The 23,246-nt window shown below is 39.0% G+C and overlaps 1 protein-coding gene across 8 annotated transcripts in view; it reads left to right on the plus strand.

Moving 5' to 3' along the window:
- Positions 1-23,246, plus strand: part of SCUBE1 (signal peptide, CUB domain and EGF like domain containing 1) — a 304,521-nt gene that overhangs the window by 183,490 nt on the left and 97,785 nt on the right. For all 8 annotated transcript variants that reach the window (XM_038386054.2, XM_043515687.1, XM_043515695.1 and 5 more), the window contains one exon: positions 11,974-12,090. In XM_038386054.2, coding sequence (XP_038241982.1) covers positions 11,974-12,090 — 117 coding nt within the window. The remainder of the gene's footprint in view (positions 1-11,973; positions 12,091-23,246) is intronic.

Below are 23,246 nucleotides of genomic sequence, written 5' to 3' on the forward strand. Positions count from 1 at the left end.
GTGTAGCGTTGTTGTGTCTCCACATTTCACCAAATAATAGATGGTGGAAGTTAGATCCTTCTCTCATTTTCATACAAATAATCTTCTGCCAATCCTGAAACTTCTGGGAAGTAACAATCAAAAGATGAGCGTCAGGGAGGGAACAGTGCAAATTTAACCATTGGTCTCCTGATCCTGCAAGTTCTCCTTCCCATCTAACATTTTTCATTCCCCGTGTATGTAATTCATCCAATTTCTTCTTCTTGCTCATGTTCAATCATGTGATTACATGTTAATATTGTTCTCTCCCTCATATTCTTCTTCTGATTGTTACAGGATTGATACAAGATGATTTGAATGAGAATAGTATAGTTTCGGTCTTACTAGAAAATTCATATATCTTCAGAATTTAATCTCATAAAATAACTATTCGCCAGTAGTCCCTGCTTTGAGTTTCCTCCATCCCCTTATTTTCTTCCATCTCATCAGGGTTCATTCCAAATAGGAAAACTTTCTTCTAGGGTTCTGAGCATCTGCCTGTCTCATAAAGGATCATAGTCAATGTACTTTTGCTTATAATTTCTATTGGACACGGCCAATATCCAGCAGTTTTTGGATTGGTAGGTGGATATGTTATGAGAAGAACAATTCTGGAGTATTAATAATAGGAAAGATGGAACTCTCCTATTCCTAACAAAATATAAATACCGCCCACTGCAAACAAGTGGCACAATGGCAGACATTACCAGCATTTCCATGCCCAAATCCTCATCTGGCCTCATCTGGAGCAGCAGGCTGCTAGTGGTGTGTCCAGATTGCGGCATATGTTCAGCAAAGGAGCCTTCCTCACTGTGTTCAGCAGACATGCTGGAGGAATATGGAGTGCCTGCATAACCTGGTGGCTTTCCATCAGTGATGCCCACATAGTTGGATATAGGATGAAAGTATCTCTGTCACAGGTTCTGCCCAAGCCAGGGATCACAGGTTCTGAACAGCCCTGCAACCTATCAGTCAGGGAACAGGCCGGTCAACCTCAGATCTGACAAGCCCACTGGCCTGGACATTTTAAGGAACTCTCTGATTTACTATATCTCTTCCAGCACCCTTCACAAGTGCACCACTTGTATTTGTTGTCACTAAAAGTTGTAGCCACTTTGATTTCACATTACGTGTTGGTCTTAATTAGTATTCTGCCCCTTGATAAGAAGGCTTGAGACAGCCTTTTTCCTCTGTCTGTAATTTTGAGAATTAATTTTAGTACTCTTGAAAATGAGGGACAAATGGCTGAGCAAGGCACACTACAGGTAGGTATTCTGCCAGTATAACTCAGTTCATTACAACTATCATTCTTTCCTGTGGAGAGACTGTCCATTGGCTGAACTTTATGAGAGTATAAATAGGAATTAAGATAAAACCACCAGACTTCTTCTCACTTTTAACCTTAACTATTATTTGATTCCAAGTATTAGCCTTCTACATCATGTAAATTCCATTTCTAGTTTTCATCTTGTAGTTCTTCTCAACAGTTACATTAGTACCACACAATTTTACTTTGATAACCCTTTGTTAACACAGATTAACTGTGAATTCTTAAGATTAGCCCATTTGAGAGGATTTGGTGCATATTGTGTCAAAAAACTCTGTTCGTTATTTTTCATATCCTCATAAAATGTGTGTGTGTGTTCATCTGTACATACACACAAAACCTCCAAGCCCTTGACGTTCCACTTTAAGACCTAAAAAACAAATTCCTCATTTCAAATGTTACCTATTCACATATTACTTTCTCTGCCCACAAATGCAGGCCTGCTGACTGGCTTCTGTTAAGTCAGCTCTGTCTGACATAAATATATTAAGAATCAAGGCAGAAAGTAAAGAAAAATGGCAAGAAAGGGGGAGGCAGCATTATGACAACAAATGCTCTCTGCATATTTTAAAATGCCTTTTAGTACTTCTGTATAAATTGCACAAGCATTTAGTTTCTTTCAGATGTGGCTTTAATCTTCACTCATTTGGGAATAATTTGTCTCACAAACACACTAATGTTGGTCTGTGTATTACACAAACTAAGGTATAGACAGTTGGATTAAGAGTGAATGCCCATTTTTCTATGACTAGGACTGGTATACAAGTTGTACATGTGAACCTTTGCTCTGATAGACAACTGAATTTAAGACTATCACTCTGACCAGAAATTGTTGTACTCCGCCATCTGTATTGTACAAGTCTTGTACGAATTCTAGTGTGAGACAGGATTGGGCTCAGGACGTTATTAGCAAGATACTGGCCCATGCAATGGTAACTGGTGGTGCAGTGCTCATTAAAGGACCTTAAAGTGGCTCTAAATGAGCAGCTGAGAATTTCTTCTCCATGAAGGAATCCTTAAACTGGCATAAAACTGGCTCTATGTTAGTTCCTTTTGGCTCTCCTGGTGTCGGATATGTGTTGGGTGCAACGCCAGAGTGCACTGCATTCTGGTGATCCTGTCATAGGTGCTGAAACTAGGGGTGCTGCCGCACACCCTGGCTTGGAGTAGTAACAACCCAAATACCTGGTTTCTGCCTTCAGCGCCCCAGAAATTGTTCCAGCACTACTGGATCCTGTTGGGGTCATGGCTTTTTGGCCATTACAAGCTGGCTCAAGTTAGAGGCTGCTTTTTAGGCTGCTCTAACTTGTACTAAGGTCATTGTGGCTCTTGGCCAGCCTTAGGATGTAGGTGAGGAAAACTGGCTTAGATCCACTATTCCTCTCCCTCTCAGCTACACTGATCTCTGCTCTGGTTCAAAACTCAGTATGTTGCACTGTATGTACATACACACACATACACACACACACACATCCAAGCCTATACAGTTTAACCACGCAAAATTGGTTTGGAGTATTTAAGGAAAAGTTCTTCTTCTAAGGGAATCCCCATCCCCTGAAGTTCTCCTCTTCCATTCCTTTTCTGCCTCAGAATGAGGTACAACCCTGATCAGTGTCCTTGGAAAGCAACAAGGCACACAGGAACCTATTACATTTGGGACTTTCATACAATCTTTTTTAAAAAAAAAAGTCGTGGAACAAATTGTCTTTTGGAAAGAAAAGTTATATGGGCTGTAAATGAATTGACCTTCTGTCTTTGGTATATATTATAATTAGGGATGGCTGAACCCAACCTCAAAACAATTTATACCCTTTTAGTAAGGGTGGTTCTTACCTGTGGCAGCAGATCCCGTTGAGCTACACATTCCCCTCCTCTTGCACCCGGAGCAGGTGGTTTCATTGAAGTGGTTGTCTGCCCCTTTTTCCTGCAGTGTCAGGTCTTCTCTACAGGAAATGGCTAGGGAGGCTGCCTCCCATACTCACCAGCTCACATGTTCCTACCAATACCTCTGCTGGACTCATGTCATAAGGATGAAACCTACTGGGTTCTACAGAAATCAAGAGCCTGAGTCTACACCAAATTTATTGATTTGCTACTGATCTCAATGGGAGCAGAATCAGATTCTCAATAAAGTTGTATAGGAACTACTATAAAAAACTATAGAATGAATATATATATATATTTCCAATTACAGTGCAGAATTTAACTGAGAAATATTGCTCTGCTATAGAATTCTAAACATTGGTTCAAGAGTTCTATGGAAATGACATTCTCTATTAAATTGTGTTGTTTTCACAATTTCTATAATAACCCACTTATTTTCTACACAAACCCTGCAGGTATTCATCCTTTTCTATAAGGGTTGATTTTTCCTCTCCTTCAAGCAATATATTAGGCTATGGCCCTAAAAACCAGACATCAATTATAGCTGACATGGCATTTGTTGTATCTTTTGCATTATGAGGATCTCAGTCTTACGAGGTTTATATTGTTTGTTTCAGGTGATGTCTTTAGACAACAAAAGCAGTTGCAGGGCTTTAGAAAGCTAATCAATCACATCGCACTCAGCACTCCTCAAGTATCACTTTGCAAAAATGTAGACATACCCAGAATTACTCCCGTAATGTACACACATTGCTGCAGAGATCCCTCCTTTCACTATAAGAAACCACTTACAAAGTTGTAATAAGAGCTTTGGGGACTCATCCTTTCATCAGCATAATGGAAAATGATAATCCTCTTCCATTAGAGTTTTAGTCTTGTATATATATATATAATACAGTGCTGCTCCTTAAAATTTCTTCACAGGCTCAGAAAGACTTTGAGGGATACACACACTGTCAGTGATGAAAGTCCCTCTCTCAGTGATGCAAAATCACTAATGATATCTGTGTATTGCAACAACCAACCACTACCATCAGCTTTTATATACATAGGGACCATGTTGAGTGTATTAAGAGCTGTTTATTTGGAGGCAAATTTGGATGTATTTAAAAAAAAAGACATGTGAATGGAATGGTTGGCGTCCAGCTTGAAAGTTCTTTCCATAACGGAAGTTGTAAGGGTCAATGGGTGGGGAAGGTTTTTCTTCTGTTAATTCTGCTGTATTTTCAAAGCCTTTAATTTACTTCATCTCCTTTTTAGCTGATGCAATGAACTAATGAAAACAAATCCGTTTCACAGCAGTCCCATTCCCAACTGGACATAGTCCTTAACTATTCCCTTCTTTGTTCCAGCTTCTTTTAGCTGCTCTTCATTACTATCACAATCCATTTTTAATATGGGATTATACCCTGAAAAGTGACAGCACAAATTGGCTGCATCTGTGATGACTATGTCTTGAACATAGCCACCTATAGGTTGTTCTTCACAGAATATTGCAATGTTCCAAAGTCAGGGGTCCAAATTCATCCTTAATGTAATTCCACTGACTTCAGTGCATTTACACCAGTGATGAACTTGTCTAGGTAGCTCACAGATAAAGCAAGTTGTTCTGGATTGTCTGTGGGATCTCACTCCTGACTCATCTCTAAAAATATGAAAAATCAGTACAAATTAGTATACACCATGTACCATGGTGATGCAAAATGTACTCATTTCAGCTATAAGAAGGATGAACTTGGCCCAATTTGTTAAGTCTTGTGGTCTATAGAAATGAACCTGCTAACCTGTTTGGTATTTAGATGGACAATAAGTGTGTCCTAGTGGGTGGAAAGGGTCTTCTGGGGTCTATTCCTAGCTCAATCACTCACTTGCTCTATGATTTTTGGCAAGTCACTCATCCTCTCTGGATGAGATTTTTGAAAGTGCCTAAGGGAGCTAGGCATTCAACTCTCATTAACTTACAATGGAAGTGGGGTTCCTAACTTCCTTAGGCACCTTTGAAAATGCCATTTCTTGTGCTTTATGTTTTGAAAGGTAGGCTTTTAAAGGGAAGCTACTCTGTTCCGTAATACTGTATATTATACTGGGGCTTGGAAGCGTAAAGGTCTTTTGATTGTAGAGCCACAAATTCCCAATGGTTTGGCTCCCCTGGCTGTCAATTGACTTGGTTTCTGATGAAGATGTCCATGATTTTTTTAGATTCTGTGAGGCCCATCCCCTGTGGTTCTGATCTTTCCTTAGCATGGGTGCTTAAACCAAGGAGTTTAGCTGGGATATAATTAGTTATTAGCGATGCCTCTGTTTGCCAGAACGGATGCTGACCATCCTCAACTATGTAAAAGTTTTTCCATTCTTCAAGGTATCACCACTTCATATTGGATGACTATTGGCAAGTCCTCTAATCACTAATATTCCCTTTTTGAGAAAAGTGACTAAGAAGGCAACAGCTGTTCAATTCCAAGACTATTTGAATATGATATCCTGAGTAGGCCCCAGCCTTCATTTTCATTTGAGACTATCTTCATAAAGATCATGATCTTTTCTGGTTTTAGTTTTAACTGGCCATTTGTTTTTTTAATATGAGCCCTGGATTGTTGCACTAGCCATTATGAAACATTGCTGTTGTATCTATAACTGGGTGCCAGTCTTTCCAGCCATATTTTGAAGATAATCAGTGGTGACAGACAATTGTGTGTCAGCAATAAGTTATTTGACATTCAACATCCCTTAAAGATCTGTTCTTTCCTTTCATGTTGCTCATTTTATGTGAGACCTCTTTGTGAGATAATTTCTAAACACCATGTTCAATATCATCAGATCAGTATGCAAATGATACTGGCTGATCCTGCTCATTGGACTCTGCATATTCAGCTTCTGTTCTGAAGGAATGCTTGGATAATAGCATTGGGTGGGTGTATCGGAGCTCTCTTGTCTTAAATCCTGGAGAGAAAAGTCTTGCTGCTGTGTAGAAGTCGCTGGTGTGAGGAAGCTCACTCTTGCTTTGACTCCCTGCTCTTGAAGAGAATTCATGCACTGGTAGAGAGCTGGGGGTTGGTCATGTTAAGAAAGTGGAGACTTTCAGTTTGTGAAATTCTTACATAAATAATACTCCCGGATGACTTCACAACAGCAGAGTATGCCCTCTTGGACACCAGATGCAATTACAGTCATTCACTCCTTACACAGCTTCCCACCACACTCCTCTGTGTCTTGTATCTTGTTCAAAATACAGCAGCACACTACTTTACAAGTCTGCAGAGCATGAGTATGTTACATCTACCCAGCATTATTTACACTGGCTACCTATACAATGGCAGATTGACTGTAAACTCACACTAATGTTTTTTTTAAACCTGAACAGTAGAAGTCTTGGCTATATTCAACACCTTCTCCATGAGGCTCTTCCTGACTGTTATCTACCCTCTGATACAGCCCTTTAGTAGGAGGTATGAGATCACACCTTTATTGTGTGTATGGTGGAGCTCACTCCTCTTTGAAATCTGCCTCTATTCTTCTCCCCATACTTCTAATTTTTTTTTCAGAATTGCTTATTTTGTTTGGGATTTTTTAGGCAGCTCATCAATGATCCCTTTGTTACCTTTCTACTTCATTCTTTTTTCCCTGATTTTACTGGATCTTTGTTAACTTTTTATCTGTTTAAAATTAATATGATCATTGAAAAATATTGTTTAAATTATCTTTTAGTTTATATGTATTAAACTGTACAGTATTCCAAATGGCTTGGCTGTTGGATTGAGGTGGGGGACATATAAGCAGGAGGATGTAGTAACTGGGTTCACAGCAGAAATATTAAATCCAAACCATCAGTTTACATTAATTTTTCATAATTACATAAAAACATTTTGTGTTGGCTTGAGTTCACCTCTCTTTCACAATGATGGGAAGTAATGTTTCCATTTTATATAGGGGAAACTGAGGCACAGAAAGTTTCCATATAAGCACTACTTCAAGTGATTTTCCCACAGTCACATAGCAAGTCAGTGGCAAAGCTGGGAAAGAAACTAGGTCTCCATTCCCATGCGCCAGTCTCTGGAAAATTAGTGCTTTCTACTGTAAATCTGAGTTTTATCTTGACAGTCTTTGAATAGAAAGTTGAATAGGATGCTCTGTGGACTTAAAGTGTGCTATTTAAACTTAACATGTTACCTACTGACATGTTAGATGGAGCTTTTCCCCTACTCATGAGAAGGAAGTAATAGAAAATAAAATTAAACTTGGAAGCTTTGGTCTCTATAGAGTACATGTGTACCTTCTTGCACAATTTAGCTGTATATGGGTTCACAGTTCCTAAGTTTTTTGCTGAGTTTCAGTTCAAATGGACCCAAACTGCCAAAGTAAATAGCCAAAAATTCCAATTTTTGCTTGATTGTCAACAAAAAACATAAAATCAGTTTCAATTACCTTGATTCTAGAGAAGAGATCTGGCAGCAAAAATTGGATCCAGGTTTTGAACACACAAAATTTTGAGACATTCAGATCTTTGAATGGGCTCATAAAATAAGGAGCCACTTTCAAATATTGAATTTGAATACGAGGTTGGGTTACATTTAAGGGTCCAAGAGGCTGAACTTAAAGGTTTTGGTTTAGGCCTTTACTTAAAACTAAATTCTCTGAAAGGTTCCCAAACCATGGTGAATGTGCTCAGAGACTCAGGCTTTTAACAAAACCCAAAGCCCAAGTGAGCCTTGTCTGGTGTCGGTTTTGCTTTTAAAAGTTTCACAACTCTATCACCACATCCTGGAGATTCTCCTTTAGCTCAAGAGCTTCAGGTTTTGGACATAAGGGACCTCTCTTTCAATCCTAAAAGAGTAGGCATCTCTCAGCCACTGAAAAGGCATTCATTAAACTGAAAGAATTGATCTGATACACATGGGACACCTCAAATAATATCTTGAGGACTGCTGATGGGTTACTACGGAACTTTCAATATCATAAATCAGCTTTGTTCTTTTTAGAACAACATCTTGATTTGCAGGACCCATGTATCTTCATTAACATAACTGGAGGTGAGGCTGCTATTCCACTAACAACAATGTTTTAATAGGGCTATACATATAATATGTATAATGATTTGTATTTTTAGAGTGTCTTCTATCTAAGGATTCCAGTGAGCCAATATCTGAGATCCTTTCCTTAAGTAGTAGAAGATTATCCTGAGTAAGGAACACACAATTTGCCCAATAGCACTTTATATACATAAACACCCTCATATTACCCTGTATGCTATTCTCCCTGGAGCACTAGATCTATCTGGGTTTTACCTGGGGAACGCAATAAAGGATTTATGTAGGACATAGCTTTAAATTCACTGAAAAATCTTACACATTCACTAAATAAGTATTACCTTCACCCCAAGAGAAATGCTCTAACTGTTTGCATTATATTTTCTCCTGGGGCAGACTACCCAAACACTGTTTGATTTTGGTGTTTCCTTTGCATTCTCATTAAAATGAGTGTGAGGCTCCCACTCTCACCCCCATAATAGAACAGAAGATGCATCAGCATAACATGAGCAAATCAAGTTTGAAACCTAGCAAACATTGAAGATAATGACTGTGCTGAGCTTGTCATGCACAGACACTAAAGGCTGATATGATCAGTGCCATCCAATATACAAAACTCTAGAAGGATTCAAGGTGTAAAATTCTGATCCAGATTTTGGAATCCCCAGCCTAATCCTCTCTGTCTCATACCTCTGCATCTCCCCCCGTCACCCACCTCCCCACACACACACCCCTTAAGAAATGTGGTGGCTTTGAATCCAGGGTTTTTAGTTCTGCCTCTTATTTGGATCTAGATCTGAAGTTGGATTTCAGATCTAAAGTGTGAATGTGTTTGGAACAGAACAGGTATGTTGCTGGTGCTGTCAGGTTTGTTAAATGTTATATGCATTCCTACACATTTCTATTCCATATAGCGTATAATGCAGCACACCACTACCCTGCTTTTCACATTCTCCTTAACTAATTTTTTTCTCCTGCCATCTTTTTTAAGGAGTCTCATCATTACAGCTCCCATTACCCCAGTTACTATAGGTATTGTCAGTCTCTCTGTTCTTACCCTGAGTCTTCATCCTATTAAAGTTTGCTATTTATTAAAGGCACAGTCAGCTCTGCTTTAAGAGACATTGAAGGGCATTGTTCTTTTTGCTTCCTTTTACTAAATCTCTGTAAATATAAGAAAAGCTTGCATGATCCCTTCTATTTATACATCGAAATAACTCTTGTTCAGTGACTGCCCCTTACCCTATAGATCCAGTCATCCATGCCAGAGGGGGAAAAAAGTTTGTTGTGTCTATTCATTTTCACTGGATGTCATCCAGAAAGCAGAAATATTGCTGCTTAAGTAATGCTCATCTGTTGTTGATGAACTGCAATAGGGGCTCTTCATATGCCATAGTTAATCTAACATAAGATTTACAACTCACTGCAGTGCCATGCCAAACGTATGTCTTTAACACCTTTTCATGCTTTTTAACCTTAACTATTTGCCCTGACAAATCATTCTACTTTTTAAACTGCTGAGGCTCCCAAGAAATGGTCTTAGGTGAAAATGTTTTTTAAATGACCTGATTTTTATCCCTCATCCTGAGAATTAAAGTTACTTGATATTTCCTCCCTCTGAAATATATATAAAAATACCAATATTTAAACCTATAAAAGAATTCCCCCAGCCAAACAGGAAAATTATTATTGGAACTTACATGGCTTAAACAAGGCAAGTCCTGATCCTGCAAATCCTTACTTTCATGAGTAATCTTTACTCATACAAGAAGTTCCTTTGAATTATTGACTACTTGTGAGTGAAAATTACGCTTGTGGATAAAAGATTACAGAATCAGCCTCGTCTGTTGGAAGTTTTCTGTTAAAGATATATTGGTCTGTTCATAATGTGCTCTTGCTAGCAATTACAGATGTTTCCACAGATTGCAGTATTAATGTTGGTACATTACATACACATACACACACACACATATATATTTGTGTGTATATTTATATATATGTACATACAGTAATTTTATAAACTGTGCCATGCTATTAATGCATACCTCCCTGTCCCCTAGTCTCTGGTTTCATAACGCACATAAATGCCAGTAGCACGTTCCAAAACTGATATATAGGTTTGTGCCAATGAAAAGGAGTTAAATGATTTTTTTCTGATCTGAAGCAGTGATGGCCTTCCAGAGAGTCAATGAAGGTTCTTCCCAGAGGAAGCAGCAGCTGGTTCCATCCGAAGAACAGCTTTGAATGCTTGTCAATTAAAAGATAAAGTGCTTTATATTTTGTGTAAATTATTTTGAGCAACATAATATACTAAGGAGATTCAGCATGAGCATGTCCACTTTTCTGTTGCCAGACCCTGTCTGCAAAGTACAGTTGTAACACAAACTCCAAATAGGTAGCAATAGAAGTCAGTCAGTAAATCTGAGTACACTTTGACAAAGCCTCTCTGGGGAAGGTCAGGATGAGGATGACTGAGATAAACAATGACAACCTTATTATTTTAAGTTTCATCTGCACTGAACTGGAGAAACTGAAAAATAAATTGGGTAAAAGACTGTGAAATATTTCCCTTGCAGTCTCAAAGTAATTGCAGACAGAGTAGCCAGCTACATATGGTTGTTGGTTACTTCTGTCTGCCATAAATACCTATCAAATAAATATACCATTCAGACTAACCAATAAAATTTGGCATCCTTATATCCACTGTATTCTATGAATCATAGGAAAGACTATCATTTCTCTTGCCTTTTATCTATTTCAATAATACTTGTGGTTTGTGTGTATACACACATATATAGGTAGCACTCCATTCAAAAAATCCTTCAACTTCATTACCAAAAAATAAAACTAAAAAATGCCCTCTGCCATTATTTACATAATAGCTGCGGGCATTTTTTGTCTGTGTGTGTGATGAAGTTGAAGATTTTTTGTCATGGAGCGGTACCTAATAGCCATTGCCGGCTATTGTAAAAGCTAAAAAGTATTGTAGCTTTCTTTTGCCTGTGTTTGCCCAGCCACCATTCTACATACTACAAGCACTGGGAAATTTCAATGACACAGCTTGGAATGGGTTCAGTGACCTCAATTATGCCCTCCCACCCACTCCAAACTCCTTTCAATTTGCAAAAAGCTTTAAGTGGACAAAACCCAGATGCCTTTTGCTTGTAGTTCAGTAAGAACAGATTGGGCATGTAGATTCTTGTCAAAGTGATGTATGTAGTTCATTTTCCATTAACTCTTTCTTAACTAAGGATTTTAAATTCTCAATTCCAAGTCCAGCACTATGCCTTGCTTTCTATTGCTTTTTAAAGTTCATTAGACCATGAGACCTCTTTTTAATGAAACTTGAAAAGGCATGGCTAGAGACCCACTGATATGAAACAGACTCAGTCCCTGGTTCTGTTTTAAAAGGCAATTGCATTCTTTTGTTTCTGAAGCTGACCTTTTCATATTTAAATAATTCATTCTATTGTCTAAGATGTTTCAAAAGGACTGACCAAATATAATCAATATAGACTTAATTTTTTGGATAGAAATAATTGCTTGTGAAAATGCTATCCAATTCAGCAAGTATGTGGGCCATGGATGATCTTAAGAGCTTTGCCTGAGTTAGCTTGCTTCAACTTAGATTGCTTTTATAACTTTTTAATATTGCCCAGAACAGTGGATGGCCCCCAGAATGTTTTGTTCCACTCTCTCGCTCTCTCTTTCATTCCGCAGAAACATGTGCTGTCAATAATGGAGGCTGTGATCGTACTTGCAAGGATACGGCAACAGGGGTACGTTGCAGTTGCCCAGTTGGATTTACCCTGCAGCCTGATGGGAAAACATGCAAAGGTCAGCTTCTGTTTGCTTTGCAATGCATCATTTGCCTTCAGCAGTATCAGTACTAGATATAAATATTCAGATATATAATCAATGCACAGAATTAAGGCTATTACTGGTGTAGTAATTGCATTTGAATTTATTAGTTTTCTCCTTCCTCAGGAGTAATTTTGCATTATGCATTCTAATGATTTTTATGTTTGTTTGAGGTTTTTTTATTTTAAGAAATTAGATACCGAGACCAAGATTTTCAAAACTACCAGTTATTTTGGGGAGGCAACTTGAGAAACCCTAAAAAAGAAGCCCAATTTTTAGAGGGTGGGTACTTTTTGAAAATCAGGCCCTTTAATGTGTCCACCAATTGAGGCTCGCAGAACTGCTAATTCCTTGAAAACCTTGGTGAAACTATTTACCCACACAAACAATCATACATTATCCCTTCCAAAGGAGAAATAAGGGAGAAGGATTTAGAATCAATAATCAAAGCTAAGTGATAGCTTCAGAGTATTGTGCCACACTAAGAAGCAAATTAACAGACTGTCTCACTGCTCACTTCCTGCCAAATACAATTAGCCAATTACAAGACAAAATTACATCATATCAATATATTTATACAAGGCCAAATACTGTAGGCCTTACTCAGTTTTCACTGCTCCAGTGGGAGTTTAATTTCATAGAATCATAGCAAGGTCTTCAGATTTGGAGCTTAATGAGTGTAATTAAAACACGGGGGGAGGGGGAGTAACATCCGATATTTCTATCAACATTTGTTCTTTAGTTAAGGAGACAGGGGTTTACAGCTTTAATCCCTGATACACCAAACACAAATGTGCTTAATCCCACTCAATGGGACTACTCACATGAGTAGAGTTGCATATGTTTTTGCAAGATCAGGGCCTATCTAAGCCATTTTTCCACTTCAATACGTATTTCTTTTGAACTCAACCACCAGACACTTGGTGATGGATATATAGTAGGACACTACCTCTAATGGTGTCACAAAGAGTATTTTGTTGTCATTCAGTGATTTAGCATAAATTGACCTACCTCACCAAGTAGCTGTTTAGATTATTTTTTTTTTAGAAGCAGCTAGGAATGTCAGAAAAACTCCAATCCAGACCTTGATGTTACTTAAAATAGTAATACCCACAAAAATAAACATAAAACCTGTGGTTTCCCCTTGCTCCAACTTGAAAACTCCCACTGCTTGGGCATGATCCTGTTAGTGTTTACAGAAATAACAGTCCATTTGCATGTTTATTGGAAAATCAAACATTTAAACTGCCATTGCACACAATGTTAATAGTTAAGGGTGAGCACACATCAAAAATCAGTCATTTCAGTTCAAACCACATAAAAATAAATGTTCATTTTTGCAGGCGGCATAGCTCGAGCCATAGAAGTTCAGTAACAGTGATTCCACGGAGTGCTGAAAAAGGAGATATTTTAATACTGTAACATATACCTACACTTGATCGTAATGTTTATTACTTGAAACTACATCATGTAAAATAAAATGAATTCTAAATTTAGCTGGCTTCCAATTTGAGGTTGTCCCACTGGGCTAAACTGAAATAATATTTATATAATCAACTCTATAATTTGCATGATAAACAAAATGAAATATCCAATTGATTCTCAAGGGTCAGAGATCTGAACTGTTTCACAGTATTTTTATGGGGAGAACATGTAAGAAAGAGAATGTGTGTTATTTATGGTGTTGCAGATTTTTTTTTTATTTTTTAAATAAACAGCTACTGGGAATTCACTTTTATGGTTAATAAGATCCATCAAGTCATTTTTAACCATTCTGGGAGCTTTAGAAAAATGTTTTACCTTTGATTTAACCAGGTTGAATGTTTGTCTAATGTAGTATATTGCAGACATTTAGGGCTTGATTCTGCATCAGTGAAGTTAATGGGAGCTTTGTCGTTAACTTAAGTGGACACAGGATCAGCTCCTTTAAAATGAGCCAATTGGGCTGCTTTTGTAGTTAACCACAGGCAACCCTATACACAAGTAAATCAGAACTGCATTCTAGGATTTATAGCTTCAGCATGTGAAAGAGAACATTTCCTCTGTCCTAACTGCCTCCTTCAGAGGTAATGACATTGCTGCCTTCCAGGATCCTCTTGCTAGTAGAGAGAGCCTTAAAAAAGGTGAACTAAATTTTTCAAAAAGAAATGGAGTACTTGTGGCACCTTAGAGACTAACAAATTTATTAGAGCATAAGCTTTCGTGAGCTACAGCTCACTTGTAGCTCACGAAAGCTTATGCTCTAATAAATTTGTTAGTCTCTAAGGTGCCACAAGTACTCCTTTTCTTTTTGCGAATACAGACTAACACAGCTGCTACTCTAAATTTTTCAGTTGTTGAGTTTCTGCAGCAATGGGATGTTTTGATTTGATTTTTTTTTCCCCCTCTGGCATTTTCAGGGGTTGAGTATTCTTTCTATTGAGGTGTATAGTGGCTGAGTCACAAGAATGATGCACCCCCTCAAAGAAAGAAAGTCTTTCAAATACACACACACACAAGTTTTCTCCTTTCCTCTTTTTGTTTGACTCATCTTGAGTTCAGTGCTCTTTCCAAAGAGGGTTGATTGGACCAATTATTTCTTAAACATGCAGTTCAATATGCTATGAGTCTGCAGTAAGTACATATGTATGATAAGACCCTTTTACAGCATCTGGAGGAACCACACAATTATCATATGCTGTCCCTAGTGGGACAGTGTCTCCAGCAACAACAAACATCATAGCATCCACAAATTAGGTTTTTCATAGAAACGTTATTTTGAGAGGGTGATATTTCCAAATATTGGAGGAAAAGACACAATAGTATCTGTTGAGAGAGCAAAGTAGGGGTGTAAGTAGCAAACTAGCCATCTTGAAAGGTTTCTCAGTGCTCCATTGCGTCAACTAGGGATAAGCAAGCCACTACAGGGCCTCGTTCCAACTTTCTCCTATTCCTAGAGTTAACTGTGATTAGACCTGATTGGGAATTCATCAAAAAAACTTTTTTTGTCAGAATATGCCAATTCATCAAAACTAAAACTTCACAGAAACTTACCAGTTTCAACAGTCCAGAAAGGAATTTCTGGTTCAAATGAAAACAAGAGGCCACCCCAGAATAGCCAACAGAGCAGTAGATGGGGCACTCACTTAGGTCTCCCACATCCTAACCACCTGGCTGTAGAATCAGTCTCCTTCTCTCTGGCCCAATGAATGTTTACCTATTTATACAAAATGGAACAGCTCCAACAGGAGGGAAGGGAGTGAGCCTGATTTAGAGCCTAGTAGTTTGGAGCTCTGCCTGATTGAGAGCAGGGACTTGAATCTGGGTTCTACCACATCCCAGGTGAGTGGCCTAACTACTAGGCCATTAGCTAGTCTAGTCTATAGCTGTTTCTCTCATGGGTTTGTCTTTCTTTTGTTGTAAAACTTTTTGAAAGGTATCATTTTTGTACCAATGAACAACAAAAACAAATTTTGATACTCCAAAATTTTTCGTTAAACAAAATTGATGTTTTCCAGCCAGCCCTAAATGTGAATTAGTCTTTAAGGTTCTGAAATGTTTGGAAAATATATGAGAGACGAGAGAGAGAGTGCATCTGGGTTTGGAACATGAGAGGCCGAAGTCCCAAGAGTGAGAATTTTCATGTGCTATTTCCGGCCTTAAGCCGGAAGAAGCAGTGCCAGAAATCGCACAAGAAGGCATGTTCTCATGAGGTTTTCAGCCTGCTTTTGCATCTCTAATGGTAGAATATAGTTGCTGAGATTAAAGTCGTTTGTATAAGTTTGAGTGGGCTTCAGAAAAGCATCTGAACTTTTGAGTATTCACCCAAACTGTGAACTCTTTGAGGTTCACTCTTCACTAGTTGGAAGTAGCCAAATTTGGTTCATCTCTAGATAGTCCTTTAACAGATTTCCTGTTAAAGCACAATTTTTTTGAAACTTTAGAATACTGGTATCTTATTTAAATCCAGTGCAATTCTTCTTATTTATTATAGTTAATTGCTGAGATCAGACTGTGTAATCTAATGGTCCCTTCCCACCTTAAAAATGATGAAATCTATAAATGTTTTGTATTGCCTAGAAGCCCCAATCAAAGATCAGGACCTCATTGTGCAGGCATTGTATGTTCACATAATGAAAAAACCATGTCCTTGTCCCGAAATGTTGTCTTGGGGTTGGTTTTTTTTATTATTATGTGTGTCTATTAAATGTTTAATAGAGAAAAGACACCAGTATGCATATAAAAGAAAAAGGTAAGTATTTTTAGGAAGCGTGTGTGTGTGCATGCATGATATTCACAAAGGTCAGCAAACAAACCATTTTAAACTTCACTAACTGTTCTGCACTCTATTCACAAATGGAAAATATCTCTTCATATTTCACAGTTTGATCATAAAAGCAGAAATGGACCCAAATCATAGAATTCAGATCTGGATTGGGGTTTGAATTCTGAGCCCTGTTCCTGCTCTTTCACAAAATGTTAGGAAGTAGATTCAAATGCAGCTCTAAGCAGTGGTGCAAATAGAAATCATTTCTTGACAGTACTGCACTCATAGGAGAGACACAATGGGGGGCACGTGACTCTCCAAGTGACCTCTCCCTACCCAGCCTGGGGCCCCCACGCTCTCCCCTTCCCCTCCGACACCCCCCATTACCATCTAAAATGTTAAACAGGTGCAGTTGTAAAATGATGCTTTGGGTCCCTGGTGCCACCTGTACTTCCAGGTGTCATTGAGGATCCAGCAGCACCCCAAACTGAAAACTACTTTAATGAACGAAGGATAGGAAGGACAATCATCCTACTTTCCCTTAACATACCATCAGTGCCTCCCTTATGTCCAAACTAAGCTTCTGCCAGCTTACCTTTATCTAAGGATATGTCTTCACTACCAACGTTAAAGAGCTGCCATGGCAGCGCTTTAACATGGCTGTATAGTCACAGCACCAGTACTGGGAGAGAGCTCTGCCAGCGCTGTAAAAAACCCACCCCCACAAGGGGAGTAGCTACCAGCGTTGGGAGCACGGCTCCCAATGTTGGTGCACTGTCTATACTATCACTTTACAGTGCTGAAACTTGCATCACTCAGGGGGGTGTTTTTTCACTCCCCTGAGCGAGAAAGTTTCAGCACTGTAAAGTGGAAATGTAGACAAGGCCTAAGTATTGCTCTCTGCCAGGCACTAGGAAAGCAAAGATGCTGCGCCATCTGGGTTTGATGGAAAAGAGGCATAGAACTGGGTGTGCCATGTGTATCTTGATAGAACTACAAATTGTTTTATTATTTTCCTCAGCATGACATACAGGAGGGGCAATCAAAATCAGCCTGGCAGAACGTGCACGAGAACTGTCTCTGGACAGATAAGCAATTGATCAAAATCACATTCTCTGATTTCTTGGGGCCAAATCCTGTTCCCATTGAAATCAAAAGAAGTTTTGCTATTGAGTTCAATGGGAACAGGCTTTGACATTTGGAGAGAAAAGAATAAAACTACTCAAGCAAGGGCTATGTTGCTTATACCACAGGTATCAAAGGCCGCTGACGCATATGAGAAAGTCAGTAAACATCTGATCGTTGTCCATTGCAAGGGAGAAATCAGCAATCAATGAGGCTAGAAGAGTCTTTGTACCATATCCAACTCATAAATCCATCTGCAAAGGATCAAGGAAATATGAAGGCTCCAGATTACCTTAAAGTCCTCAGTCCTTGGTTAGAATGTTCCCATCAGTATATATTCATAGTCCAGAGGCTGGAGCAGGAATCAAAAATACTGTTGAAACACCTTCCATCCCTCCCCTCTTGAGGACTCCTCACCAACTTAACAGCACAATACATATGCTAACAAACTTAAACAAAGCCTTTGTTTAAGTTTGTTAGCATATGTATTGTGCTATTAAACCCATATAAAGAATGAATGCCCTCCCTAGCCAAGTTCTGCTCCTTTAAGGAGCAGAGTGAAGCTCCACCCCACCCTCCAGCAGAGAGAATTAGCCTCTCCAAGTCTTTCCGGTACCCTGTACCAGCTAAAAATCTCTTTCCGGTACTGCGTACTGGAGCATACCTCCCTACTTGTACTCCTGGCTCTAAGTAGAAATAAGATACAAGTAATGAGATGGACTGATTTTTCCAAGGCACTGTACATCCAAGTTTCCACTGACATCAGTTGGAATTGTGGGTCCTGTGTCCTCTGAAAATTCTGTTCTCTTGTCAGTGTAGTGTGCGATCTGATATTTATCGCATTTCTAAAACAAAATAGGGAGAAACTAGCTAGGTTTTCTGCTATAGTGAACCTTTTAGATTGCCAACAAGAATGCATTATGAGCAGGTTTCCCAGTCTAATAGCTCGTTCCTTTTTAACATATATTTCATGACTTAATAGGGATGTGGGTGGATTTCTGCATCACTACTCCGCCTTCTCTTATGTGGAGTTTTTTTGTTTTGTTTTGGATTTATGAACATGCTTTTTTTTAATGGTGAGTGTTAAAGAATTAGGTAATGTTTTGTTGTTTTTAAGATGGGTAAACTGCAGATTGGTTGGTTGATTGATTGATTTTTATTCCACAATAAGATCAGAGAAAAGCAAGAAAAATTATCTGGAGCTGGAAGGACTGATTTATTAAAAAAAATTACAAGGCCTAACTGTGTATAGGTTGGCTAAGCAACAGCTCAGAGGGGGTTTTGGGCCTTCAGAATCATGTGGCTGGATGTGGAAGCTAAGAAAGGTGACAAATTATTTCAAGTAATTCTGCAGAGTTAATCCAAAAGTAAAGACTGAAATAAAGAAAAGGAAAATTTAGACCAAATACTGTATTAGGAATAACTTCTAAGTGGGAGATACATAATAATGTGGAATACTCTCAAGAGAAGTGGTGAAAGCGCTGGTACATGGGATATACACAATTAGACTGAATGCAACATTACATAATTTACTGTAAGAAAAGATCTGCATTGGTGCCTGGGCGAAGGACTGGATAGCATGAAAAATCTTTTCCATCCATGACTTCTATTATTACGCAATCTTATGCCCCTACGAATATTCGTTGTGCAGTCCCATTGTGGAATAAGAATAATGCTGATGTCTGTGGTGCATAGAGAGTGAGTCCAGGGCCATGCTGAGAGTAGTCAGGACCCAGATTCACCAAAATTTTACTCTCCCTCTGAAAAATATCAGCTCCCACCAAGGTGTCTTCTCATCTGGGTCTCTCTTACACAACCTCCTCTCAAGGTTCCTTTTGCTATTGCTCTGAGTACCACTTTTATTAAGACAAAAACCTCATGTATCCTCCCCATCTTAGTGCAGAATCCCTGTCAGACCAAGAAATCTCCATACCTTCAGTATCCCCACTAGTGCCATTTCACCATGTTAGCAGATTCTCCTGGGCTTTGGTAATGCACAGTCCCCCTTCTACTTTGATCGGGTCACCCAGAGCCCAGCTTGGTGCTGGTTCTGCCTTATATGCAGGGTGCTTGGTGGCATCTCATTGACCATTATGCTGTGAATATCCCAGACCACGTCCCATAATGCTTAACATGGTAACTTACCAAATTCAAAAGCAGAGGCCACAGAAAGGATGGTCTGGGAATCAAGTGATGCAGTGGCCTACTCTTCTTGTACCCTAGTACCTGCCACCTCTTTTCTCCTTGGCTATTGGCCCCCCATGTGGTAAGGTATTGACAGCCAATTGGTCCCTGGCTCTACAATTTGTTGGCTTCTGAGAGCCTTTTCCCCACTGGATGCCCTTTCCACAGAACTTCCCCAAGTGACATATATAAAGAGATTAATCAGTTTAGTATTGTAATCACATTAGGTATAACATGCATAGCTGACAAAACAGGAGACGCATTTAATAGAAGCTATTGGGGAGCAGAGAGAGAAAAGTCAAAATAGATTGATTTGTAAAGTCCCACCATCTCAGTGGGGAAAATATAGGGCTCAATTGTATTTGGGCAGGTTCAGAGTGGATGGAGGGAGAAAAGGTGGGAAGGAGGTTTTCTGACTAACTCATACACTGAAGAATGGCCAGGAGTAACTGCTGTCACTGCATTTGGTGGATTACAGAGACTTCCCCCTTTTGTGCCCCTGGGAACATAAATTGGAACAAGGGGATGGGCCTCAGGCCCACTCTGCACTGGTTGGACACTATGAGGGATGAAGCAGTCTGTACAGTCCTATAGCATGGGCAACTGGTGTGCTTCAGCTGGGCACAAGAAAATTAACAAAGGAATTGTGCACTCTGAAATTCCCGCTGGGTTAGTACAAGTCCTCACTGCCGCCTATACAGAACAATGCCTTAAATACACAGTATGACCCAGAGACTGCTGCACTGTGAGCTGTTGGACTAACATGGCAGGGAATAAAGCTTTTTAAACTAGCTTAAGAGAAATAGATTGTAAGGGTTTTGGAGCAGAGGCCATGTCCCATCTATGTTCTGTAAAGTGCCAAGTAACTACGACGTTCTATAGCTACTTTGTAATAGGTTTCAGAGTAGCAGCCGTGTTTGTATTCGCAAAAAGAAAAGGAGTACTTGTGGCACCTTAGTCTTTTTACTTTGTAATAGTAATTACATTTATTACAGCATGTAAATGATTTCCTGCTACCTTGAATTCATAGACAGACTGATAGTCAGAGGGCAGATTCTCCACTGGTAAAAATTGTCATTGACTTCAATGGAGCTATGACAAGTTTACACCAGCTGATGATCTGCCACCATTAATTCCTATTCACAAATAGATTCTTGCAGGATGCAGGTGATTTCATGGATGCTTATTTAAAAGACATAAAATACCTCCACAAGTCTCTCACTAAAGATGGGGCATTTTATTTATTATGCTGTGCTAAGGAAGAGCCCTTCTTAACCTTCTGGCATATTGTTTAACTAGAGGGGTGTTATGCAGGGGTTATGTGACTGGATGCTGTTTATGCAAACATTTCTTGATCCTGCTGTCTCATTGTCATGGTTACCCAGCAATGTAATGTGCTCTCTACTTCCTTGAAACAGGCCCCCATCTTTTTGCATTCAGATGCAGCAGAGAAATGTGGCACTAATGTGTTTAAATACTTGAATGTGCTGCAGTGGGAGCATCAGCAGGAGATGTGTTTGTAAACTGTTCTCTTTGCCCTCCAACTCTACTTTGTATCCTGCTGACTCTGTGACAAAACTAAAAGTAAAATAGGGGAATATACAAACCGATTAAAAGATTTCAGTCCAGGGTGTAAGGTCATGATCCAAAGCCTACTGAAGTAAATGGGGGTCTTTGCATTGATTTAGTTAGGCTATGGATAAGGCCCAAAGACGGGGTTAGGATTTCATTGAAGCCTCTAGCCATAGTATAAAGAAAAGAAAAGGAGTACTTGTGGCACCTTAGAGACTAACAAATTTATTTGAGCATAAGCTTTCGTGAGCTACAGCTCACTTCATCGGATGCATTTGGTGGGAAAAAAAATGTTTTAAATTGTTAGTCTCTAAGATGCCACAAGTACTCCTTTTCTTTTTTTTGCGAATACAGACTAACATGGCTGCTATTCTGAAACCTATTATATTGCCATAGTATAATGCACTTGAAATCAGTTTGGTTGTGAATATGTGAAAATGAATTAAATTTTTAGGGTTGAATTGTTTCTGTGAGGGCAGCTTTTCTTTTGTTAAAGAATAAACAACAGGTACTTCTGAGATTAAATTAAGCAAAAGCTGTCATGTCTTGCTTAAAGTTGAACTGAAATCTTTTCTGAAAATAAATAAATCTAAAATAATTGACACTAAGTTGGTACCAGGGTACGGTCCAAATCTTGAAGGCCGTCCTCTGTTTCATTCAGACCTTACTAGAACTAAGTGAATAATTCACAGTGAATATTTTCTCTGGCCAGTTTGGCTTCTTAGTCTGGCCACAGGATATCTGTGAGCAGCTGTGATTTCCTCAAGTTTATTAATTAGTCAAAATTATTAAATATATTTTTTCTATATTGGATCAAACTGGCTAAAGATACTAGAATGACATCTTGCAAATCCAGATCAAATCATTTGAAACTTTGAGACAGTCTCTCCTTTCTTAGAAAGGCCCACCGGAAATAGTTGTAATTGCTGTTTCCCAGTGACCTCGATTACTGTGTAATTGTTAATTTGGCACTTCAGATATTTGCTTGTTTGAGTGCCGATATTGGTTGTATAAATTGTATTGGTTTGGATGCGATTGGTTAGACAAATTGTTTCTATTCCCTGATTAGATGAACATCCAAGTTCTTCCAATAGAAGTACCTGCCCATGCTGAATTAAGGTTCTTGTTCCCGGACTACCCTAGCATCCAACTTTTAAATTAGTTTTCCAAGACCCTCCATGCCAGTATAATTTCACAGAGAGTAAAATACACTCCCATCCACAGATCCTGCTTAAAATTATGCACCACTAAAGTGTGCATCGTGGTATATTAAATGGGACTTAAGTGGCAAATAGGGCCAGATTTTGAAAGCTATTTAGGCAGCTAAATGCCTTTGAAACACATGTACAAAGTCACCAGATCTCCTCATTGAGGACCCCATCCTAAAATCCTTACTCAGGCAAAACTTCTCCTGACAGGATTTGGCTCTTTCTTACTTGGTAAGACTTGAGTTCAGAGAGTTATTTCTGTGAATCTCCTATAACAGTTAATGATATCAGTAACACCCAAAGTCATGCAAGGAATGCTGCTCCCTGCTCTGTTACGTGGTGTTAGTATTGTATGGGGGATACAGAATTCTGAATTCAGGTCTTGGCAGGTACAAAAAGAGTCTTTTTTTCCGTTGACTTTTGAATGGAAGTAGCAAGTTGGATCAGACTGTCAGACACTTATTAAGATGTCAATTTAGGTAAAGAATGTAGCTTTTTCTGTCCTGCAAACTCACCATATATAGGGAACAAAAAGGATTTCTGCCATCAGCGCTCTCAAGGTGCACTCCCCAAAGGGAAATCATATAAAAGTAAATGGCTTGAAAGAGTAAACACAAATGAAATAAAGAAACAGCTGGTGATCACCTCTTCCACTTTAGTTGCAGTACCATGGTGCTATTAAATGTCAATCACAGACTTACAAGCAGTGGTGGGTCCAAGACATTTAAAAAGGGACCTCGGGAACAGTCAAAGGGCATAGCTGAAAGAGGTGAAGCCCTAATGGCTTTGCTAGTAAT

This window comes from Dermochelys coriacea, chromosome 1, assembly GCF_009764565.3.
Source record: "Dermochelys coriacea isolate rDerCor1 chromosome 1, rDerCor1.pri.v4, whole genome shotgun sequence".
NCBI classification, from domain to species: Eukaryota; Metazoa; Chordata; order Testudines; family Dermochelyidae; genus Dermochelys; species Dermochelys coriacea.